This window comes from Haemaphysalis longicornis, unplaced genomic scaffold (genome assembly GCF_048455015.1).
Source record: "Haemaphysalis longicornis isolate Haplotype H1 unplaced genomic scaffold, Haemaphysalis longicornis Haplotype H1 scaffold_6, whole genome shotgun sequence".
In the NCBI taxonomy this organism is placed as follows: domain Eukaryota; kingdom Metazoa; phylum Arthropoda; class Arachnida; order Ixodida; family Ixodidae; genus Haemaphysalis; species Haemaphysalis longicornis.
In genome coordinates, this window is record NW_027526407.1 from 95,813,621 (window position 1) to 95,838,597 (window position 24,977).

The 24,977-nt window shown below is 45.7% G+C and overlaps 1 protein-coding gene across 1 annotated transcript; it reads right to left on the reverse strand.

The window, feature by feature from the left end:
* Positions 1 to 998: 998 nt before the first annotated feature.
* LOC144141059 (retinol dehydrogenase 7-like) lies at positions 999 to 24,977 on the reverse strand. Its single transcript, XM_077672567.1, has 5 exons — positions 24,412 to 24,977; positions 20,173 to 20,379; positions 16,406 to 16,588; positions 13,996 to 14,128; positions 999 to 1,853 (listed from the first exon to the last, which is right to left on the reverse strand). Exons 1-5 carry the CDS (start codon positions 24,614 to 24,616, stop codon positions 1,520 to 1,522), a joined length of 1,062 nt encoding a protein of 353 aa, XP_077528693.1. The 5' UTR covers positions 24,617 to 24,977; the 3' UTR covers positions 999 to 1,519.

The window sequence follows — 24,977 nt, forward strand, 5'->3', positions numbered from 1 at the left end:
ATGGGGTTAGATGGTCGAACAGCAGCAGGGAAAGTACGTGGCCCCTGCGGAATAACTAACCTTCATTTGCAAGATATTTGGAAACGTGTTAAAGAAACGTCGGCGGTCCGCATAGTTTGTAGTTTTTTACTGCACAGCGGATATAAACTAAGTTGAGGATTGATAGCATTGAACTTCATTTATGCCGGATTGTAAACTCTGCAGTACTCATGCATCGTAGCTCTATGTAAAGTTGCAACCCAAAAATTTAGTCCTGTCTGCATGAATGAAGAGCTTGAATTGAGGCATCCACACGTATGCCGAGAAGATAAGAAGGTGGAAGGCAGCATGGCAACAGAGGCAACAAAATGTCTTCGATCGGAGTTGTCAACTTTACTAAAACTTACCATTAGGAAGATTTACAGGATTTTACGACTTTTTTTGAAGGACATCGTGACCTATGACTGCCTCCGTGTTCACCACAGTGGGAGTTTTTAGATAAAGTTTAGTATTTTTATTAAAATGAATACTTCTCTTTTTCGTGCTGCCGTGAGTACAGTTTTAAAGGTTGGAAAATGTTATATTGCAACGACTTTGCTGAGCTAGCTGGGTAAAATATACTATTTGGCCGCCTAGCTTGAAGTTAAGAGAATTTGTGATGAACAAGTTTATATAGAGAAAACCTTTTCGGTCTACGAAATCTCGTTGCATGCTGTAGAATTGCTAACAGTTTTCAGCAGGCAGAACATATTGAACATAATTAGTGCAAAACATAACTACCGATCGCATACAAGCCATGGTCTTTTTACTAATAATAAATGTGGGAGTAATTTCTTTGATAGCATAAAAAAAGATAAACACCGTATTTCAACCCCAAAATACAAAACGAGTTCGCTGCTTGAGTGCCGGCTTGAGCGCCAAATTCCAACGGTGACGAAAAAAAGTCTCCAACCGATGGCGCGCCAGCAGGGCAAACGAGAAAAAACTGAATTCAATTCAGCAAACCTTCATTATGTTAATTGTGGGAAGGCGGGAAAGGGTGAAAAAAGCTTAACAGGTGGGCGCAAAGAGAGAAGAGACAGTTATGTCGCAGGACCGGCAGAAGGCGACCGTCTTTCAACATTTGCACCGACGCAAGCAGGTACTCCGCCAATTATTTGCTACGCACCGTCACAAGCCTAGTCAGAAAACACTTTTCCGTGAATAAGTTGCCAATAGCAATGGTTATTTAACGTTTTACGGCTCGATTACAATGAAATATCAAGAGACTAGTCGGTTCGAATGAAGTTTAACTTTAGCATCGTTAGCATTTATTCGAATGACCCGGTCACTCGAGACTACATTATCAAGGGGACACAACAAGCATCACACCACGTTCATTCGCCTTCATTCAGTGATGGCTTTCGGTAACGCAATTGCGAAGTTGCTACGTCAGCTGAAAGCATATCTCATTTCAAAATTAACGAAACTAAGATTTCTTTACTACCCAAAAAATGCCTCGGTTGATTCAAATAAACACCTTGTGAGGAGGTTTGATTTATTATTTCATGTGGGACTGTACTTTTTGCATCAACCTCACCAAAAGGTCCCCAACCTCACTTGGTACATACTGCATAAGAAACATGGACGGTGCGTCCAATCCCAGGGGGGACCGGTACAATGCTTGGGGGTAAGTTTCTCGAACTGCCCTTTCAAGTACATCGACTGCTTCCTCAGGGTCATCCCTTAATATGGCTTCGAATCCTTTTTCCAGCGTCTTCATCCACTCCTCGATGTCCTCGTGGCTGTAATCCGCAGTGACCTCCGGAGCTTGCTTCTTGAACTCTTCCATGGTGAGATCGATTAGAGTGGAGCCTGGCTTGAAGATGGGCGTCCTTCAGGAAAGAAGGAAAAACCGTAAGTACTGCTGAATGTCTGGAGACTTGGTAGTTTCGAACACTCAATTAAACAGTGGTGTCACATACAATTTGATGGGAAGGATAAATATCGGCCCTAAGCAAAGGTCTCTATCCGAAATGCTATGATAAATAATTGCTCGAAACGTGTAGGTGGGGTGACTCGTAGGACTCGCCCATTTCATTGAGTACAATGTAATTTTATACACTGGAGCAAGGACTCACAAAAATGTTTCAGTCGACACATATTACTTCGTTTCTTCTTCTTCTTCTTCTTCATCAGCCTGTGTACTCCCACTGCAGAGAATAGGCATCTCCCTTAGGTCTCAAATTATCACGGTGCTGTGCTAACTGCGACCAAGTATCCCCGCAAACGTCGTAATCCCACCTGCCCACCTAACGTTCTGCCACACCCTGCCACGCTTTCCATATCTAGGGATCCGCTCAGTTGGTCTTAATGGCCAACGGTTATCTTGACTTCGCGTTACGTACCCTGCCCACGCCCATTTCTTCTTAATTTCTACTAATATGTCCTTAACCCACGCTTGTTCCCTGATCCACACCGCTCACTTCTTTCCCCATAGTGTTACACCTGTCATCTTCCGTTCCTTTGCGCGCAGATTCGTCCTCAATGTAATTTGAACCCTTTTGTGAGTCTCCACGTTTTTGCGGCGTGGGTGAGTCTCGGTAAGATGCAGCTGGCATACACTTTCTTCTTCAGGGGAAATGTTAGGCTAGCATTCAGTATCTCGGAATGTCTGCAGAATGCATTCCACCTCGTTCTTATCCTTTTAATCATCTCTACCTAAAGGATGGGATCCGGGGTCACTACTTGGCCTAAGTCTATATAGCCTCCCTTTGGTTGCGCCAATTAACTTCGTTTCTTATGAATTCGGTTATTTTTACGTAGCGTGTGATTCAGCGCCTCTGTGCCCGCTGCGGTGGCTCATTGGCAAAGCCGTTGTGCTGCTGAGCCCAAGGACACGGGGTTAATTGCGGCCATGGTGGCTGCTTTTCTGAAGGGTGCGAGAAGCGAAAACGTCGGTGTGTTTTCGTTTGCGTGCACGTTAAAAAAGCCCATGTGGTCAAAATGAATCCGGAGCCATTTACTACGGCGTGCCTCAAACCCCAGGCGTAGCTTCAGCGCATTAAACCACGACATCAATCAATCAATCAATCAATCAATCAATCAATCAATCAATCAATCAATCAATCAATCAATCAATCAATCAATCAATCAATCAATCAATCAATCAATAAATAAATAAATAAATAAATAAATAAATAAATAAATAAATAAATAAATAAATAAATAAATAAACCAATGAATCAATCAGTCAGTCAGTCAGAGTGATGAACAGTCGGCCCTTTACAAAATAACACTATTAATCGGTGACCGGCATGGGAAATCTCGACAATGCGTAAGCTTTATCGAGTACGCTTAGATCGAAAGAAGCCGGATGTTTATGACGCATTTTTTACAACCATCCATAGGCCGTTGAGCGTAGCGCAAAATGGTTTGGCTTACCACGAAACGATGGGTGATCAGAGTAGAAACGTTTCATCCCATTGAGTTACTTCCTTAAAGGCCCCTTACGGGGTATTACATAGACCAGGACGGGTAAGGTAAGTGGTAAAGGGTTGAGGGTAAGATCGGCAAATTAGGCAACTAAAACGTGGCAAAGCAGTGAAATAGACGTAGACCAAAACAAAACCAAGAAAGATGGTAGTGCAAAATTAGTTGATCACATTGGTAGTCAGACAAAAGAAGGTTGGCTGTCAGGAATATCCCTAAACTTTCGTTCCATACAGCGCTCTGTAACCTATATATCCACAACATCATTGTTAATCATGAAAAGAAACAACAAATTGTCAGACGCTGTCTCTAGCGACTTGTAAATGGTACAGGTTTTTGTCAGAATTCAACTTCCACTACATAAAGAGATTAGGTAAATAAGCACTGCCCGTTACTGATTTGCTAGTGGAGTCTCATACTATGGACTTACTCCGTCACGTGAGCATCACGATCCGTTTGTGTAAGTTTATGAAACTCATGACGTCTGACAGGTGGGCCATAAACGTGCAAAATGGTTTAGCACGTACGTAAGGTCTACAAAATAGAATGGTAAGACGGCAGGCGCCGTTCGACAGAAACACCACACCTCTCCCATAACCGTCGGGGCGCAAGAACGATGGTTTATCTTGGTAACAGTTTCTTGGGCTTCGGAAAACATAACAAACTGAAATTATTATTCGCACGATAATAAGGTTAAAATAAAATGTTTAAAATTTCCCCAAGTAGCTTGTATTCCGACTTACCATGAGCAGGGTGAGGCAGTTCATAATGTCTAATATGCACATCGCGTACCAACATCGTGCTCTCGAGCAGGCCTCACTCCCTGATGCGCCCCCTCAAAACAAAAGCTGCTTATCTGCCATCTCACCCCTGTATTTCGGACAAAATTGGGTCATTTGACCTCTAATACACGGCTTCCTCTTGAAGTCTTCCTACCCTCTATGTCTTGCGGTGTTCTCCTGTAATTGGCTTTTTCTTCGATGCCGAATATTTTTTGAATTCCAAACCACTCGTTTTCGATTTGAAGGACTGGAAAACAATTAAATTTTCGTCGGTATAACCATTGCAGTGTCAAAATAACAAGTGCTTCAAACATAACGCAACCTTCACGCAACTGTTATATTTCAAAAACGAAGCACACGGAGTGGACTTTTCTACTTTCCATTTTTTGTAATTGTGGTTACCTGAGCGGGAACGGGAAAACTACACCGTTTCGGACTCAAAAGGTTAAGGCGGGAAGAACTTCTACACTCGGGGACTCTTGAATGTGTCCTGATGACTGACGTAATTTGCTGCTTCCTCATTCTAACCAGCTTGTGGCCACAGAAGCATATACTGAGGAATAATTACCTTATGCAAGCGAGTTCGCCGCACAGAGTAACGCTGACCCGGGAAAAAACCCAAGGAAAAAGCCGTTGAGTCCAGAAAGTAGTATCTACACCACCGGCGTTTCAATTTCCTCTTGCACGCCCTCAGTTTACTGTTTGGTCATTATATATTATAAACCTGTGACGTCTTCCTAAGAATTCAAGTTGTGGATGCAACATGCCGTAGCCAGAACTTCTCTCGGGATGGAACACCAACGTACACGAAGCAAGAGCCATTGCTCGGTCATTTTTTTCCTTGGGATTTTCTGCCTTTTTTAGCGGTCTTTCTACCGGCACCATTTTGTCATTTCCTGAACGCAAACGGTTTCCAGCGCAGACGAGCAGCCCTACAACAATACATCAAACAGCTCCCACGATCACCAGATGTTATCCTACTCCAAGAAACGCATAGTGAGATCCCTCCGACTTTTCCGGGGTATCGCTCCCACGCCAGCCCACCCAGTGCGCGAGCCATCGGTAAAGGCGCCGGTCAGGGAGTATGCACCCTGGTGAAGAAGGGTATCACCTACATCGAACATACACTTCTACATAACAGCGCCATCGAACACTGTGTAGTGGAACTTGTCACCGGGAAGAAGAAGAAAGAGAGCACTTTCGTAGTAAACATATACAGCAACCCCAAGCACTACCAGCAAAAATTCAGAACCCTAATGCACAAAACGAGCCAACTAGCCCGAGACAACACCGCGGTGCTATGCGGCGACTTCAATGCGCCTCATACCGACTGGGGCTACCCGAAGACAAGTGCCAAGGGACGCAACCTGCTCGAGGACACCATGGACGCCGGCTACCAGCTCATCAACGATCCTGCAAGGTACACCCGAATCGGCTCATCCGTACAACGGGACACGAACCCGGACCTTACTTTCTGTAAGGCGACACGCAGCAACGCTGGGATACGGTGGCGCAATACCGGCGAAACGCTGGGCAGCGACCATTGCATCATAGAGATCACAGTACCGCTAAGGACCATGGGGCGCACTCCCAAAAAACAAAGCATAACGGACTGGACAGCCTATCGTAAAGCACTGGAGAACTCCCCGACCCAGATGGACGACATCGAAGAATGGATGCAAGCTTTAAAAGAAGCGGTTCGAACAGCCACCACAGACGTCGAACTCGACGACTCCCTCCCTCAAGCCGACAGCCGACTTGCTCACCTGCTGGAAGCAAAGAACTCGTTACACAATAGATGGAAGAAACAGCGGCACAACCGAAAGCTTCGTAGGAAGGTCGCGATACTCAACCGCGAGATTGAGAAACACTGCGCAGTCCTCTGTCGCCAACAATGGAACGCAGTGTGCAATGAAGCTGACGGACAGCTGCACAAAAGTCGAACTTGGCACTTGTTACGCCATCTGTTAGATGAGACCAAGAGCAAAGGTACGCAACACCATGTACTTGCCCGCATCATACACCGAGCTCAGAAAGAACTTGGCGAAGCCGAGGTCTGCCGACGTCTAAACGACAAATACTTGCCCGCTACTCCCCCCGAACCTCTCCCAGACTACACGGGAGCAAGCAACGACCTCCTCGATAGAGACATCGAGGATTGGGAAGTAAGGGCAGTATTGCAAACGATCAACAGCAATTCAGCAGCCGGACCCGACAACGTCACGAACAAAGCTCTCCGCAACCTAAGCGATAATGCCATCTCCGCACTAACACGCTTCTACAACAAATGCTGGAGCAGTGGCCGATTGCCCAAAAGATGGAAGGAAGCGAAAACAGTCCTTATTCCTAAACCTGGAAAGCCTCCTAACATCGACAATCTGCGTCCCATCTCACTCACATCGTGCATAGGCAAAGTTCTGGAGCATGTGCTGCTTAACCGATGGCAATTATACCTAGAGAACGAAGGATTGTACCCAAACACAATTCTGGGTTTCCGAGCGAAACTAAGCACACAAGATGCTATGCTGCTACTTAAACACGAAGTCATAGACCAATCAACCAACACCCTCGACAACAGAGCAGTCCTAGGCCTGGACCTCCAAAGTGCGTTCGATCGAATCCGCCATTCGGCAATCCTGGAACAAATATCTCACCTTAATATGGGACACCGGACCTTCTGCTACGTCAAAGACTTCCTGTCGAACCGAACAACAACAATTCATGCGGGGGATATCCAGCTCCCCACAAAGTCGTTGGGCAGCGTCGGAACACCGCAGGGGTCGGTAATCTCACCCATGCTGTTCAACCTGGTAATGATTGACGTGGCAAACAGGCTTGCTAAACTCCCCGACGTCAGGCACACAATATACGCCGACGACATCACCCTGTGGGTGACGGGGGGCAGCGATGGCCACATAGAAGCCACCTTACAACAGGCAATTGACGTGATAGAAAATCGGCTGAGAGGTACCGGTCTAACATGCTCTCCCTCAAAATCTGAACTCCTCATCCTACCACCACGAGAGAAATGCGCCAGTACATCTACGACCACAAGCATCACCCTTCGAACAAGAGACGGGACTGCAATTCCACATGTCAAGACCCTGCGTGTCCTCGGGCTTCATCTGGACGGGAACAGAAGGAACGGCTCCACCATCAGCAAACTGGAAACAAAGGTATCGGCAGCCACCAGACTCATCCGAAGGGTGTCCACCCGATACGCAGGCATGAGGGAAGCAAGCCTCCTCCGCCTTGTCCAATCCTTTGCAATCAGCCATATTGCATACATCGCGGCCTTCCACAATTGGAAATCAGCCGAGCGCCAGAGGCTCGACGCAATCATCCGCAAGACGTACAAGGCAGCATTGGGGCTATATCCACACACTAGCACGGACAAGCTCCTTGAGCTAGGCATACATAACACTATAGATGAAATAGCAGAAGCCCAGCATACAGCGCAGCTTACAAGATTATCGCTAACAAGAACGGGACGCTACATACTGCAACGGCTCGGCTACCAAAATCAAGCACTACAAGACGACAAGGAACATGTATCACTCCCACAGGACCTGCTCCGCAGACTCCACGTATCGCCGATCCCCCGCCACATGCACCCCGAACACAACCAAGAGAGAAGGCTCGCAAGAGCGAAGGCACTCACGGCATCGCACGCCAACGACTCGGGAGCATACTACGTAGATGTGGCCAAGTACCCAAATCAGCCGAACACGTATGCGGCAGCTGTTATAGCCGCCAACACCGGCGAACTATACACCGCAGGCAGCGTCAAAGCCAAGAGTGTGCATCACGCCGAGGAAATGGCGATCGCTCTGGCACTCACAAGTCCGAAGTGCACCACTGTGATCAGCGACTCGAGGACAGCGATCGTGAACTACGCCACAAATCGTGTCTCCCACAGTGCAGTGAGGGTGTGCGGGGCCCTACCTCCCAAAGAAATGACGATGACTATTAGGTGGTTCCCGGCGCACGCCGGCCCGTTGGGTACGGGCAGCAACCGCAACGAGGAGGCGGACCGAGCAGCGCACGCGCTCACCGGACGCGGCGCAAGCTCCAGCCCCCAACTTGCAGAGCAAGAGCTCGACGAAGCGTCGCCACTCACCACCTATAGGGACATCCTTGAGTGGTATCGAGCTAACCGCCGGACCTTCCCACCACCGCACCCTCGTCTGACGAAACGAGAAGCGGTCGTGTACAGACAACTACAAACTAATGCGCTAATGACTCCGGTGATAGCCAAACACATGTGTCCAGAAGTGTTCCCAAGCGACGTGTGTGTGTTGTGTAAGAAGGACAGAGCCACAGCATCTCACATTCTGTGGGACTGTAGACTACACCCCAGTGAAGCCAACACAGCCAAAACGCTCCCGCCGCTTCTCGCAAGTGCGACCAGAGACAAGGACTACGAAATACAACATACGGCCGTCCAGCAGGTGTTGGGGGCCCTCGAACGCCAGCGCCCCGAAACTGCTGCCTCCACTGGAGGCAATGCATGAGTAGGGAGCCGACGACGAGTGGCGGCCCGACACGACGACTAGGCTGCGTCCCAGCTGCCGGACTCAATAAAGATGTTTGCTCTCTCTCTCTCTTCTTCCTGGATGTCATTGTGTCGCACCCAAGGACGGCATCTTGGAAATTTGCATATTCATTTTTTACAGTGCAAGGACACGAGGCTTGACCAGTTCTTTCTGTTGACCCTACTTCCGCTTTAACTTTTGAGCCCCGTCTTACTTTGTGCTTCATTTATGTGCAACGTCGTCCCTCTGAGAACTGCAGGATTCTGGCCCTATTATCAGTAACTTTCGGGATGGGTTTTATCGTTCTGTTTTTTGTCAGGCACACGACATTTAGCTGTACAAAATATTTTATCGAAGCCAAATACCGCCTCCCATTTTTAATCGGAAGGCTGATATTCAAATTTCCAATTATTCCGTCCCTTCGTTTTTTTTCTTTCTAAAGGCAACAATACACAACGTTTCTCTTCTCATTTTGTGTGACATGTCGGAAAAATCATATTTCCAGCTTTGTAATCAGCTGCTCTGAAGTTTGTTTTTTGCTTTATTGCGTTTTATTGTAGTTGAGCAGCTCGTTCGGGGAACCTTATCACAATAACCGGTTGAATATCTTTGTTCGCGCTATAGCCGTGTCGTTGTACTAGGGTTTGTCAGTAACTTATTTCATACATACCCTTTCGCGAAGCAGTGTGGTTTTGAGAGCTGGCTAATCATTAGAACAGACAGGAATCAAGAAGAAGCCAACTCTTGCTTTTTAATTGTTGGCACTCACTGTCGACTATGGAGCACCACGCTGTCGTTGAAAGCCCCCATTGATATGACTCCCTTGAAAGCCAGTTGGTGTGGTTATCACAACTTAGGAATATGGCCTGCAACGCAGGAAAGCTTCCGTCAACCATTGATCTTTAACTTGAACCAGACTGGCACTGCGCATAACAAAGATAACTACCGTATCTATACGAAAACAGCAAACAAAAAGGCGGTATTAGAGCGCGTTGAGAGCACCGGGGAACATACAACCCAGTTTATTCTCTGAAAGACGGAGGGACGGCATACTGATGTATGCGTCGCCAAGACTTGCCATTTCGGCGGCTTCTGCTATATCTTTTGTTAATTGATTGATGCTCCTAAAAAAGATCCGACACTCATTGTACAGAGGGGGCACAGTCCTTACGAAGGCCACAATCCTTGTAATGGGTGTTAAAGGGTCCTGTGGGCCCTCTGAAGATTCCTAAGGGGTTCACAAAGGCGGACCTTAAGGCACCTTGATGTCTGGCCGATGTATGGTTTTCCGCAGGAGAGTGGAATGAAGTAGACGACATTCTCAACGCAAGGCACAAACTTACTTTTATGTTTTACCTGGCAGCCTTTCTTCTTTTAGTTCACAGGAGTGTTTCCTGGCAAAGCTTTGACAGTTTCGGGGGCGCTGAAAAAACTACATTTACTAGCGAACTCGCACCTATTTGCTTCAGCCCGTAAGACAACTGGTGAATGTACGGAACAACGGCCACCTTTCAAGCCATAACCAGTGCTTGAATTCGGGCTAGTTGGTTTTTAACTCGGAGTATTTGTGGCACTTGGCGGGACAAGGACGAATAATTTGGCGGCACAAGGACGTGTGTGTGTGCAATTATTCGTTCTTGTTCGCCTAGTGCCGGCAATGTTCCGGGTTTCCAGCCTTCTTCCCACCCTCACCATGGTCTTAGGAGAGGCAGGCTTGACAACTTTGAATAGATGATTGGCGACGTACTTTCACGCCATAAGCCTCTACGAAATACCGTGCCAGTAAAGAGAGTCAACGCCTTCCTCAGTGACTTAAACTTGTGCGTCGCGCCTGCGGACAAGGAAGTTGGGTTTGCGGTGCTCCCTGTTCCCGTTCTTCAAGAAGAGGCATTCGCCGCACTTGAGGATACGTTTCCCTATCTGACGTGAGGAAACGAGCTAAGCAGCTTTGCGGGCAGCTCAACCAAGAAAAGCTGGCTAGGAGCGTCGAAAAGGCGGAGGCAGGTTCATTGAAAATGTTTTTTCCCGCTAAGACACATGATCGCGGTACCCCCCTTCGAGTAATCGTCTCAGAACGAGGTACTTGGCAGAACTGTGTTGCGCTGTTCTTGCAAAGGTGGCTAGGCCTAATCGCCATCCATGATCCGTTTCTCTGCAAAGACTCCATGTCCGTCATCATCTTCCTGAAGCAAAGGCCCGGTTTGAGGTTCAAGGCATTTAGCATCGATATCAAGGACTTATACTATTCGATACGACACGACGAGCTTATAAGCTGCCTAGAAGAGCGTATAGACTCTTTCGGGGTGATAACCTTCCTGAATATAGCGGGGAAGACCACTGGAATTTTCCTGGAGCTGGTCTCTTTCTATTTGAGGTCGACGTTTGCAGTACGTCGGCCAGACTTCAAGATGCTTTAACGTCCGCCTTCGTGAGCGCCTTAGGAATGTTCAGATTACCCACACCGGACACTTGAGCATCCATTGCAAAGACTATGGCCTCTTCCTAAGGACTGTGCCCCTCAGTACAATAAGTGTCGGATCATTTTAGGAGCATCAATCAATGAACAAGAGAGATTGTAGAAGCCACCCAAATGGCCTGTCTTGGCGACGCATGCGTCAGTATGCCATCCCTGAGTCTTTCAGTGAAAGAACTGGGTTATCTGTCTCCGCAGCAGTGCTTCCACTCGCTAAATAACACCTCTTTGTTTGCTGTTTTTCATAGGTACGGTAGTTATATTCGTTATGCGGAGTGCCTGTCTGTTTCCCGTCTTTTTTGCGCAACCGGGATAACGTGTGAATACTTATAAAAATCATCAGTTAGAAGCCAGCGCGTGTTTGTGTAGCCACTCTCTTTTGTCCTTCGTCGAGTTGTTCGCGCTGTAAGAATTAATTCAATGATGCTTTTGGCTGACTTGAGTGAAGTTTTTAAAGACAGATCGGGTGTGTTGTGTGGATTAGTGCACTGCAAGGGCCCAGGCCAGGTAGCACGCATTTTCTCGCGTACGGGCCGGGCTCGGCATTCAACAAAACTTTTTTTCGCGCCGTGCTGGCCCGGGTGCATGCATGCAGTTTCTGAGCCCGGGCAGTCGTGTGCCTTAAATTCGTTTTTGTTGATACCAAAAAGTTTGCTTATTGAATTGGGTGAACTAAATATTCCAAAGTGCGAAGACACTCCTTCTCCGTTAACAATATATTTCGCTAATATTCTCGAAAATGAATTTTCGGTGTCAAGATATATATTTAGGTTGTGCAAAGCTCGATATACGTTTTAACATTTAAAATCCATTATACTTGCTGTATGCTTATGTTTTTAGATGTAAAAGACCAAATTTTCACTCGTGTCATGTTTATAGTCTGTCCGAAGCGGGCTGATAATTCAAAACAGTCTGGTGGGTTCAGGATTATTTTATCGAATTTTGTCGGGTAGGGGCCGTGCTCGGGCTTATGTTTAAAGAATTTGTCGGGCTCGTGTCGGGCCTGGGAACTGTGGCCTGTGCAGTGCTCTAGCGCGGATCAAACTTAAAAAAAAACACGGAAATGTGCGGAAGTAGGCCTGCCTAACGCACCACAATATTTTCTCGACTTTTTTTTATTGACGATGTTTCCTCAGCCAACAAAACACGAAACAAACATTGGCAAGCAATGAAGAAAACGGTATCAACACGCTAGCCTCAATCACTAAAACTCGACACACGCGGTGTGCTTGCTTGACCAAATAGGATAAAAAAATCAGCAAACAGTACACGCGGACGACATAGCTATACTTTTTCACAACAACCTTGCCGTATTACTAGCGCTATATTACCTAGTGTCCACCACACGAGAGCGGTGCCTCGTGGGGTAGACACGAAGCGCATGAATCGTCGGCGGCCCCTTTTTCGACTACCCAAGCATTCTAGTTCACTGTACTGCCGCTGTTACGGCAGCTCTTTTTTGCGACAGATGGGACGCGTACAGAGTGGAGTTCGCAGCCAGGGGTGGTGTCAAAGAGAAAAAGGGAAGGGATTGAAATGACGGTGACGAACTGCCCAATGTGATCACTAAACCGAGAAAACGTGACCACTCAGATGGTAAAAGCGCTAAGCATGGCTGCAACGGTTGTCGAAGCGCAGGGTAACAAACGTCGCTTTCCGAACTTGTAAAGCCGTAGCAGGCGTGCGCTCGGGACGGGCATGGAGTTCGCGAGGGAGAGGTAGGCCATGCCGCAGTTAGGATTCACCAATGCATCACCATATCAATAATAGGGGGCATTAAAACCTTAACGTAGATAATAAAATGTGTTATAACGTGAGAGTTTAAGGTGATCCCTGATATTGAGAACCCCGTGCAGACTAAGGTCCTTATGTGCCCACGTGCGGGATTGAAAAGAATCATGCGAAACCCCAGTGAAAGAAGTCAAAGTACCAATGTTTTGCTGATTATAGGAGCGGGCTGGTTTCACTGCACTGATAAATCAAGGGAGGCCAAAGAGCCCCTTTTGATGGAGGAACTGGTTATCGCTGCTACTTCTCTTTCTTCTTCTGCAGTTGCAGTCTCACTCAATGAAACAGGTTGCACATGCTCCTGCACTCCAGCCGTTATTTGCGACCTGACGCGATTTCTTTTACGTGTTCGCGACCATGAATGGCATTTCCTTAGCGCGATAAGAACATTCCAAAGGTCTCTGCCTCTGTTAAAAACAAAATATTAGAATAAAGAGACGAAATTTATCACAGGCGGTATACACAACAGGAAATACTGGAATAGGAGCCGATGGTTTGCGTACTGAGGCCACACTCATGCCCGATGGATCACCGCTTCTGAACATGCAACGAACCTGACGTCAAATTATGCGTCGCTTCGAACTGTGCGACCTGTACGTAACAAGAACGATGCATTATTTCTTGCGGGCAAGGTAAATGTGTACATGCATCACATTATGTTTAACACGGGAAAAGATACTGGCAACTACATTAACTGCCCTCATCGAAAGACACGATCAGTTTTGCGGCCATCGCTTCTAGGTGATTGATTATATGATTAGACCGCTGACCACCTTTCTAAGACATGATGACGCGTAGCTTTGAAACACTAAGAGGCTAAATTTCAATCTCATACAAAGCAAGCTCAGTCCCGTTGCATTGTATGTGCTAGAAACCTCTCTTGTACCGAACAAAAAAATGCGGCTTATCTTATTCGCCAACACAAAGTAAAAAGAAGCACTGTTTTATCTTTGGACGTATTGCTCACCTGTAAGCGGAAGGCTCCACTGTGACGAAGTCAACGCTCTTGTTGTGAGCTTCCCGGCGAAAGGCATCCATCATGGACACAACAGCGTGCTTCGACATACAATACGGGCCGATCATGGGCAAAGTGAAACGTCCTGTAAATGAATCGTAAAAGTTAGCTTATACCTTTACAGGAAAATCAAACGTGGTGGCACCAAAACTAATTATCATCGTTTTGATTCATGTTTTGCTACCATAGCGTAAACGACAGCGTTGACGTTTTCCTTTGAACTCGCCGTCAGTAGTTCTCGCGGTCAATTGTAGTCCGCAGGGTATACAAACACGTTGTTTTTTATGCTAACTGTTATGGTGTTTCGCAACACGGTCTTGAAGGACTGCGAGGTGTTGCCTTTCGGTCCTCCCGTTAGGATGGAACCATCCTGGGGCAACACATGCATGACCCTCTCCCCTGCTGTAGTGGGCGTTCACAAGCCGGCACAAACCATCAAAGCCATTCGCTTAGTCGGCAGCGCCAGAGGCGTCTGTAATAAACTGATAAAAAACGATTCTTTATTTCCATATCACGGCTGTGAGGAATAGTACACTGTTGGTGCTTCGGTGTAAGCGAGTATGCGTTGCATCACAAACATGTAAGCAACCCATGGGCGCGGCACTCTTCAAAGCCACTTTTTTTATGCGAGCAAGTCCAGTGAGCGCTGTTCTTTCCCAAACAGAAAAACGGCAGTTTAAAACCGCCACTCAGGCCCGCCGAAGTGCGCAACAAAGGAACAAAATATTAGCGCGACTACTTAAGAATTCCGGCAATAAGCCACAAGGCATTAGGCCGTGGACTGGCTACATTTTAAAGGGATACTCGACTAGCTTTTGTAAACATATACAGACTGTTATTGTAGTTGAGAGGCCGCAGACGTCAACCTGCCGCACTTGTTCAGCCGGTGTTGTAAATGAGACCTGTGCGCTGTTGGAATAAATTAGTGGATTCGAAATCGTAAGCTATGCTTTTGTAAACAGTTGACTCCGTGCGGTTGCTTTAATTCTGCTGACTAAACCGGTCCGCGTTCGCTTTAAACTAACAGATCTTCACCCACTCGCATGCTCTTAGACTTTGCGTAACATGCAGCAGATATTTATATCGCCACCAAAAATGCCGCGTGCGAACAACGTCACCGGTGCTCTTCTGCAGGATAATTCAATGCGGTTGTTAAATACCGTATTGCGTATTGGTGTTCTACAGCCACTCCAACTTGACGATCCGCGTAAGGAGCACTGCAATTCGATTACACAGTTCAGAAACAAGAGAAGAAAAACTTTTGCGGCGTATTAAAATATAATTTGCGTGTAAAAATTCCCCATCAACGAGAAAATACTAGGGAGCACACCAAGTAAGCTTTTAATCCTCTCTATTTCACTCATGCATCTACACCTATTCACTTCTCCAGGAAAGCATCGTGTATAGTTCGCTTTTTTACTGTACACCTAATATCAAGGTCACTTCGCACGAGTATAGAGAAAGGACGGTATTGTAAACATACTGATACCGCCCAAGCGAAGCATGGAAGCTAATTGCAGGGCTATAATGACAAAGTATACTAAACATTAGCTGCAATATCACCAAAACAAGTCATATAAGCGCCAATGGCGTTAAAGAGTGTCTTCTCCGATAAATGATGCCGCATAGTACGTCTTTATTATTATTTTAGGTACCAGCAATACTATCTGTCTGCTGTTATTTACGCCAGCTTGTTTTCGCCAACCACTGCGTAGACGTTGGCATCTCGTAGTCTCGGAATGTTTTCAAGTAAGAAATTCCGCCATTTTGGCTTTTTACTTTAAACTTCTTACTCGTGTTACGAAAGGCAGAAAACAAGGCGGGAAATCCCCAGCCATTAGCCCAATTAAAAGATATTGCGTAAGCAGCCCAATAAAAACTTTTAGTACCCTGAAGCGGCTTGGAGAACCTTCGGCAGTTTTCCACGAACATGTGCAAGCCAAATTATTCACGTAGAATCCGCTACTTTAGAACAGTTTTGATGTATGATCCTGTACTACTCGCATATGCCCGTAATTTGTACAATGTTGTTTGGTAAGTATTCGTGGCGAGCCACGCCACTTTTACTGTTGACTGTTTGGCTGATGCAAAACGTGAGTATCGTAAAATTTTATCGCAAAGCATATATGAGTGCCAGAAACCATGCACGCATTTTTGGAGCGCCCATGCCGGAAATCCTACTGTCTTAACTTCAGTATCAATAGCGATCTATGTAGAACGTTTCAGAAATGGTTTTAATAAAATGTACTCTTGTTATTGTTATTTAAGACCGCCGCATTTAATCCAACAATGCAAGCTGCCAGGGACACACGCGAAACATCCAGAGACAGAAACAAAAATTAGCACGTCTGGTGATAATTACCTAAGGGACTGGCCACCGTTACGACTCGGCCTCCGCTCTTCTTGAGAAGGGGTAGGAACTTCTTGATGACACGGAGGACACCGAACACGTTGACGTTGAACAGGCCAACAACGGTTTCCATTGTCATCCACTCTAGGAGGCCAGTAGCCCCGACTCCGGCATTAGCCACAACTGACCAGAGTACTGCAAAAAGTGGGAACTTACTCAAGTATAGTATACAATATCTTTCAGCGCCCCCTGCACACAACAAAATTGTAGAGTTTGCACTTGTACGCTGTACATAGGTACTGAATTCGCCCCATTATTACGGCTCGCCTTCACAATCCCGAAATAAGCACTACCACGTACGTACACCTGATTGGTTGATTGATTGATTGATTGATTGATTGATTGATTGATTGATTGATTGATTGATTGATTGATTGATTGATTGATTGATTGATTGATTGATTTATTGTAGGGTTAACGCGCTGACGCTACACAGGCAAAGAGGCGCTCCGTAGTGGAGGTTTCGGATTAATTTTTACCACCTGATGATCTTCAAAGCGCGCCAAAATAATCAAAACACGGGTGCTTTCGGTTTTCCCCTTCATCAGAAAACCGGCCGCCGCGGCAGAAACCCCATCCCGTTTGCTTGGGCTCAACAGAGCAGTGCCTTATTAACCGAGCCACATCGCAGATCTTACACCTAAATCGAGGAATTGTTACAGATTTTGCATCTAAAAACTTAGGAGCTGGGGCTGGAAAGATGAATTCGGGGGAAGGACTTCGCGCCTGTCATATGATAGGTGACGATACCGTCTTAATACGTGTCGGAATTAGCGGCAAAGGGGGCTGAAATACCACCCGGGAGCAAGAAAGGACTACGATTAGCAAGCATTGTTTCATACATGTGTTTTTCTGCAGCTTTGTGAAACGGATGCTGGAGCCAATCTACACCAATATATCAAACATGATGACTGCGTCACTTTCTCCGACTTGTTGTGCGAAAGAATTGGGGAATTTGTTTTCACCGGTTTAAAGAGTGTAAGAAAGATTACTATCACTTTACCGGGCCACAACCGTATGCATCGCATATGCTTGAGTAATAGCTGAATCCACCTTATTCCTGCATTAATTATCATTATTCTTCTTTGCGCGAAAGCTGCGTTTGTGAGACTAAATCGAAATAAGCGTGCTCATCGGACTTCAATTTAAAAATGCTGAATAAATTTGTGTTCAAGGGAACCAATGACCCAAACTTTCACAGGTGTGTGTTCTAGTTTCAGGTTGAACTTTGAGACACGGCCGCAGTGGTAACGCGCCGTGGGTACTGATAACGTGCAGTAGTAACAGTCTGTATGACTAAAGCTTAATAATCAAATATTGGGTGGTAGATTAACGCATGTTTACTTGTCTTTCGTTAGAGATTTCTTTCTCTTCAAGTAAAAATAATGTTTTGTATTTGGGACCACCTCGTTATATCCTATTCATTATATTACAGTGAAATGTAGCACGCTTGTAGCAAGAACACTTGGTACGAGAACAAAAACAGCTGCCATTGCGATATAAAATACGCAAAAGGTCTATAATGATGTCCCGTAAAATTGATGGCTGGGAAATAAATATAGGACATAGGGAAGCTAAGGAACGCAAATTCAAGGCCATACTTTGTGTATATGAAACATGATTCCACGCCTTGCGGCCCTTATTGCTGCCTTTCTACGGGGAGTGCTTCAAATAATTTTGCAAAAAAACGAGAATCATGTCATTGAGACAATGCAAGCCCCTTTTTCTTCTGTGCCCGACGATGCGTGGAAATGACAGCTTCCATCGAGGGAATACGGTGCTCACAATGGTACGCGTAGTAGCTACCGTACCGTGAGTCCCTCTTCACGACCTTGATGCGAAGCAGGTTTGTAATTGGGCACTTTACGGCCTTCCAAAAATCAAGATGCCACCACAGTGAAAATAGGCCAATACACTTGCAAGAGGTTAGGCATGTTGCTCTGAAAAAAAAATTTTTTGACAGTTTTTTTTATTTAGTTGCCAATTGGTCCAGAAAACCAGCGCGACAGAAGCTGCTTCCATTTGATAATAAGGCGTCATCCCACAAATACGACTGGAATAGACCGATTAGTAACACGACCCAAGGATCCCCCAATATATAAACACAAAGTCCTGGTTTCTTATGCTCCACGTTTAAAACGCACCTCGCTTTTTACCACATGTTTCAGCGATTACCGATGTGATGTTATCCGTTCCCAGGAATTCTGAACCCATTTTAATAACTTGAGAATTATTTTTGAACCAATGAGTGATCCCTTGTTTAAGCATTTTACTACATTGGTTGGCGCTTCCATACAATTTTCTAATGGGGGATTGAGTATCCGGCTTACCTTGGCGGTTTTTATGCCTGTAAAACAAGCTTAGCGATGAACAGGACCGTATTATTTTACGTCAAATTTAGACTTTCCATTATTCATCATTTGTAAAAAAACATTTTGCATGTCTATGGTGAGATAACTTCATTAATTGTTTGGCGCGTCCTGTAATTTGTGCGTTTTTTTTTTATCCGGAAGCCCTTGATTAGAAGAATTAACGTTGATGTCCACAGTTTAAAACATACCAAAAACAATGTTCATAGTTATCTCAAGAGGGGAGGCAACCTAAAAGGGCAGGAAACTAACGACCTAACATCATATTCAAAGGTTTCCTGTAAAATGGACTATAAAGAAAAGCAATGTGAGAACATCGCCACACGTGTACGTCGAAGGGAAAAACGTATTTTAATTCGCAGCGGGTGCCGCCTCGTAAAAAAAGCAATGTGAGAACATCGCCACACGTGTACCTCGAAGTGAAAAACGTATTTCAATTCGCAGCGGGTGCCGCCTCGTAAAAGATTCCTTATTTGTTGTGATTGAATTTTCCGGTATTGCTTGCGAAACGCTGGACGAGTGGCCGTTTTTGAACAAGAATAGTGGAGGCTTGTGACACCTTCGTCGTAGCACAATCCGTGTTAGTCGACTACAATAACGGCAAGTCGCAATAGCAGTCAGGCTTGTCCAGGTCACGGGTCAAATCTTTTACCTTGTTGGTTGTATTTCCCATACAATGCAATTTCTTGGGTGTTCGGGCGAAAGAGGCTTCGTACAAGTATTAGTACCTGCGTAAAGCTAGCCGTGATTCCTCATATTTCACGGGCTTTACAGAAAGTATGTATATGTGGAAATTAAATCCTATAGTCTGTGTTACTTCGAAGTTAAGGTTACTCTTTTCACATAAATATTACTAGAAAACGCTTCATTACTTCGGCAGCCATTCTCCGCTTTATGGTGTTGAAAAACGCCGGCGAACTCCAGAATCAGCTCAAGTGCACCCGCGGCTTCCCGAAGAGCACTTCCGGGGAGTTGGCCTCATCACGGGACGTGCCAGCATCATTTTGCCACACCTCGGGTACCTAATCACATGCACGTATTTATGTCCGAAATAGAATAAAACGATATTAAAAAATTGTTTGCTTCGTATGAAAACCAAATGAAGGGTGAAGTGACAATACACTTTCCCTTGGGAGCGCAAACTTGCATTTACGTTCTCCTTACGCCCTTCTGATTCTTTGATTCTGCAAACACAATGATATCGCACCAGAGCAGTGGATTTGTTTTTTAACCACTTTGTTTTAATCTGCTCCTAGCGCATTTTAAAATTCTAGCTGCAGCTACAAGAAACTATCTCATAAATCGGAAAACATCATTAGATCTTCCTCAACCAACAGATTCGTCACTGACCTCTCTGTCCAAGGTCTTCCTTCACCGATTCCAAGGCTTCATCGACTTGTTTTTGTTTAGTGACGTCCAGTTGCAAGATCTTGATGTTTGACAGGGACTTCAGCTCCACTGCACCTCCGCTGTTAGAGTCCAGGCATCCAGCGAAAACGAAAAATCCCTGACGAGCAATTCGTTTGGCAAGACGATGCCCGAATCCGGAGTCACAACCTTCAAGAAAGAACGAGCCAGTTAGTAAAACACCGGCTTACTTCCAGCACTTTGGGCCGAGCTTATGGTCGCTCAGCATGTCTGTGATGTTCACAGCTCAGTTGCTGTTTTAAATGATGATAAGATTGCTCCTAGCCAATTAAGCCCAAGTTTTTTAATTTCAGCATTTGTACCGTGGAAACAACTGTTTTTGACGAGAGCTTCAACAGAAAATTCCCGTTCATGCTTGCAAGGTACCAGCACTAGAACATTTTAGCGAAAAGAGCAAGCGCAATGTGCTTCAGCACTGGTGTTTCATTTCCTCTCGCTGAAGAATACTCCGCATCCTTTAATTTTTGATAAGTGAGTGTTAAAATGCTTGAGTTTATTTCCCAACTGCGGTAATTACCCTTCCTCAGAGAGCGTCTCAATTGCACTTCCCTGAAAACATCTACAAACTCAGGAAGTTATGCAATTCTACATCGATATATACTTCTCGAATGAAATGCCTCCCATTGTTGTACGACAAACAGGGCCGATTCAGAAAGAGAACCCCCAGAGTGGTGTTGCCATTTACGCAAAAGCGTTACTTGTTTACCTGTTCAAAATCCCCGCCATCATAAACAAGACGTGGCAAAAAAAGCCAACGCACAAATCTCTGACAAAAGAAATTAATTGGAGATCCACACGTGGATATTAACAATGGGTGCCCACTTTCTTCCTCTGTGTCGTGTTCAGGAAGCCTGGCCGGATCCGGCGGCCTTCCTGCGGCATTTTGAAGCCCACAACACGATTTAATTTTATAATACTTGCAAGCACTGATTTGGACGCACGCAGAAGCCGGAAAACGGACTCTTCGGTCCGAGAGAAGACCACCGCGGAACCACTTTGACTTGACGCCTCTGTTGCAACGGCAACCACAGCGCCGCGCCTGCCAATAGCACGGTGCGGTGGAGCTCGGCTTCATGCCTTTAACCGCACGTTCTTTGGACTTTCTTTTCCTTGTACTCAGTGTTGATGGATGGGCGCCGCAAATTCTTCGATAAAAACCCAATCTACTGGCCAAGCAAACCAAATTGCTATAATATACGCTGCCAGCGTGGATGGACAGCCAAGGTAAAATAGTTTATTACACATTACATGAATTACTAGGACGGAAGAAAGGAAACGCGATTGTTTTTAATTTTAGATTTAGCGTTATTCTGAGTTATTTACCCTTAGAGGGCCTTTAAATGCGACAGTTTTCTGATAGCCAACGAACAAGAATGTGTGCATTTTATTTTGGCTGGAAATGTGGAGTAGCCTAAGGCTCACGGCTTTTTCCTGTTTGTATTTAAGCAAGCTCTGGTGGTTCCACACGATTCCTGCAAAGTTAAAACTTCCAACCGGTAAAAAGTCCTTTAACAACTGCTATGCCACACAAAGTGTTTTAGGATAGTTCCGATAAGCCAAATTTAGCTCCGTTTTCTGCAGCCGTGCTCCTCTGTCACACATGATTGTATCGACGGTCTAAGGGAAATCTCCGCACATTCAAATATCTACACAGAATTTGTAAAAATAGTGAAGTTCGGCTTTTCAAGCAACATATAATATCCCTTTTACATAGATATATATGCATTTACTTTGGAGGGACACAGCATTTGCCAAACGGTTGATGTTACTGCAAAGCTAATTTCTTCATGTGTTGCGCACTGCCCTTACAGTGCGTGACGTCTGCATTTTGCGAGCTAACAGTCACGAGCATGCATCTTTTCGAATGGTGGCGGGTGCGGACGGTTATATATCTCCAAACCCTCCCGCCCCCCAACCGCAGATGCACGCATACCTGCATACATACATACATACATACATACATACATACATACATACATACATACATACATACATACATACATACATACATACATACATACATACATACATACATACATACATACATACATGGCGCTGGCTACCACCCCCAAGCACAGGAAACAAACATACCTAACATAAATACCCCAGAAAGTGAATGGGAAAATCGCCCCGCCGGTAGCGTAGTGGTTATCGCACCAGACCGGTATTCTGGAGGTCGTGGGTTCGGATCCCACCTGGCGGGCATTTTTTCTTCACTTTCTTTCTTTCTTTCCAAATTCTTAATCTGTTTCAATGATCTACCACATCCTCCCCTTTGCTTTCCGAGGTTTTCTCGACTGCCAACCCTTATTTCTACATACATACATACATACATACATACATACGTACATACATACATACATACATACATATTTATGAAATATTTTAGTACTCAATTCATCGTAATGCTTACATGTTGGTGATCGCACTATAGAACCGGCCCCGACAGGTTCCAGCAACATTCTGTTTTGTATTTCCTACTTAGTTGCGGGTAAAAAATTGCCCTATTTCTGGTTTGTTTTCACTCTTACATCAAGGGAGTCAGTAATGTGAACGCTGAGCACGAGGTCACGGGTTCGATTCCCGGCCGCGGCGGCCGCTTTTCTGATGGAGGCGAAAAGCAAAAACGCTCGTGTGTACGAGATTTCGGCGCACGTTAAAGATCCCCAGGTGGTCAAAATTAATCCGGAGCCCTCCACTACGGCGCGCCTCATCGCCTGCGTTGCGTCGGCGCGTTCAACCCTACAATCAATCAATCAAGTAATGTGTACGGCTTTGGCAACCTTTTCATGTATTTACTTTTTACTCGATGTATCGTATTGCTCCAAGTTTCAATGGTATGAAATGTTCCTTAGCTGCTGTGGTGCTTTATTTCCTGTGAACTTTTCGTAGGGGCGACCATATAACAAATGAACAAGCGTTGTACGCTGCCTATAAAATGCAGATGAGGAACTCTTTCTGGAGGATGATCACTGATTAGGCAAAGGCTACGCACAGTTAGTTTGATAACAGCGCTAGGACAGGACACAGAGAAAGCGACACTAGACTGGGCGCTGACTAACAACCTTCGTTGTTAGTCAGCGCCCAGTTTCGTGTCGCCTTCTCTGTGTCCTGTCCTAGCGCTGTTATCAAACTAAGTATGTACCAACAAGCCCGAATTAACACAGTTTTTCAGTTCATGCTACGCACAGCTTGCGCAGTGCTCCGGGTGATATAAGCCGGGACTAGACAAACAGGCTGAGCGGAACAACGGTAGTTCGTTTAGTTTTCTTTACTTTCGCGACAGGAAAGCTCGAAACGCTTGAAGAGCAAATCGGCGCCTAAGTCGGCTGGCTGTACTACGTGTTCTGAACAACAGCGCAAAAAAAGACGTGGACGAAAGAAACGGACAGGCAGCGGTTTCTTTCGTCCACATCTTTTTTCGCGCTGTTGTTCAGAATGACGCCATACCAACTTGCCCAGCTCACTACTCTGTACTACTTGTGTTGACTTAATTAGCTGCGTGCCTGCGCTAGCTTCACTGGGGATTCACCAATCCCGGCCGTTATTTTTAGTCCGTCCTAACAGGTGCCAGAGTTTGTCTCGTGCAATGGCCCTTGAATGCCCTTGCTTAACAGACAGAAAAATACTTTGTTGTCAGGATTGCTACGTGACTTTACTTAGATTTCTGTTATGTTGGCCAAGCTTAGCAGTGGGAAAAGTCTTCTACACAACCAGTTCGCGACTGCACATGGGGTCCCTTCTAGAGTTTGGAGAAACTTAGGAAGGTTGGAGATGCGATTTGAATTCTTCATTTTACTTTGTCTTGGTGTGGCTCACACAACACTAAAAAAATTGTTTCCCAGCGTATTGAGCATCTAAACTTGTCGTACATGCTTTGAAACAGCCTCTAGACCCAAATCAACTTCTTTAAATTGCAATATTGGGCACAAATTGCAGCTTATAACTATAAGTAGCAATTTTTTTGTAAATTAAACGACGATTGACTGGCTGACTGAGTGTCTCTCATCCATTCACCATTTACGCACTAAATGTCTCACTCCCTCACTTAATAACTTAAGTACCCTAATTCACTTGGTGGTTGCTTCCGGTATACTTGGCTTAAAAGCTGCCCCACGCATTATTAAGCACAGTCCGGCAAGGCAGACTTGCTTCACTTACCAGTGATCAGCACGGCTTTTCCGTCGCCGCGAACTTTGCTGACAAACGCTCGTTTCCAACTGAGCCTACACAGCCAGTAGGAAAACGACAGTGCAATCCACGCCGAACCGACGAAGGCAGCAATTTGCCGCACAGGCCCAAGGAAGCTCCCCAGACGCCAGAACAGGAGCGTGAAGACACCAAACAGAACCCTTGACGTCCGCATGATGAATAAGCCGATGAGGTATCTCTTCCACTTAGGAATTCCTACTCTTCTTTTGTGCGTGAAGCATAAGCGAGAGGAGAAAGTGCTTGTTGATTAACAGGTGTCTACAGCTCTAGGTGTGTCCTTGTCCTTCTTCGATGCATATCTCCTAGCTCCGCGCACCCCCGCACTGAAAAAAGACCTTTTCCTTTACACCGCGAACAGCGAAGACTAACGACAGCTTGAGACAAGCCGCACAGAAGCTGCTGCTAAGCCGGCAGTGGCACAAGGGGCGAGAGAATGTGGGTATCCCTCCTCGGAAGGGACACCAAAGATACGTACGGACGCATGTACCGTTTGCGGAGAGGCGGAAAATGACCCC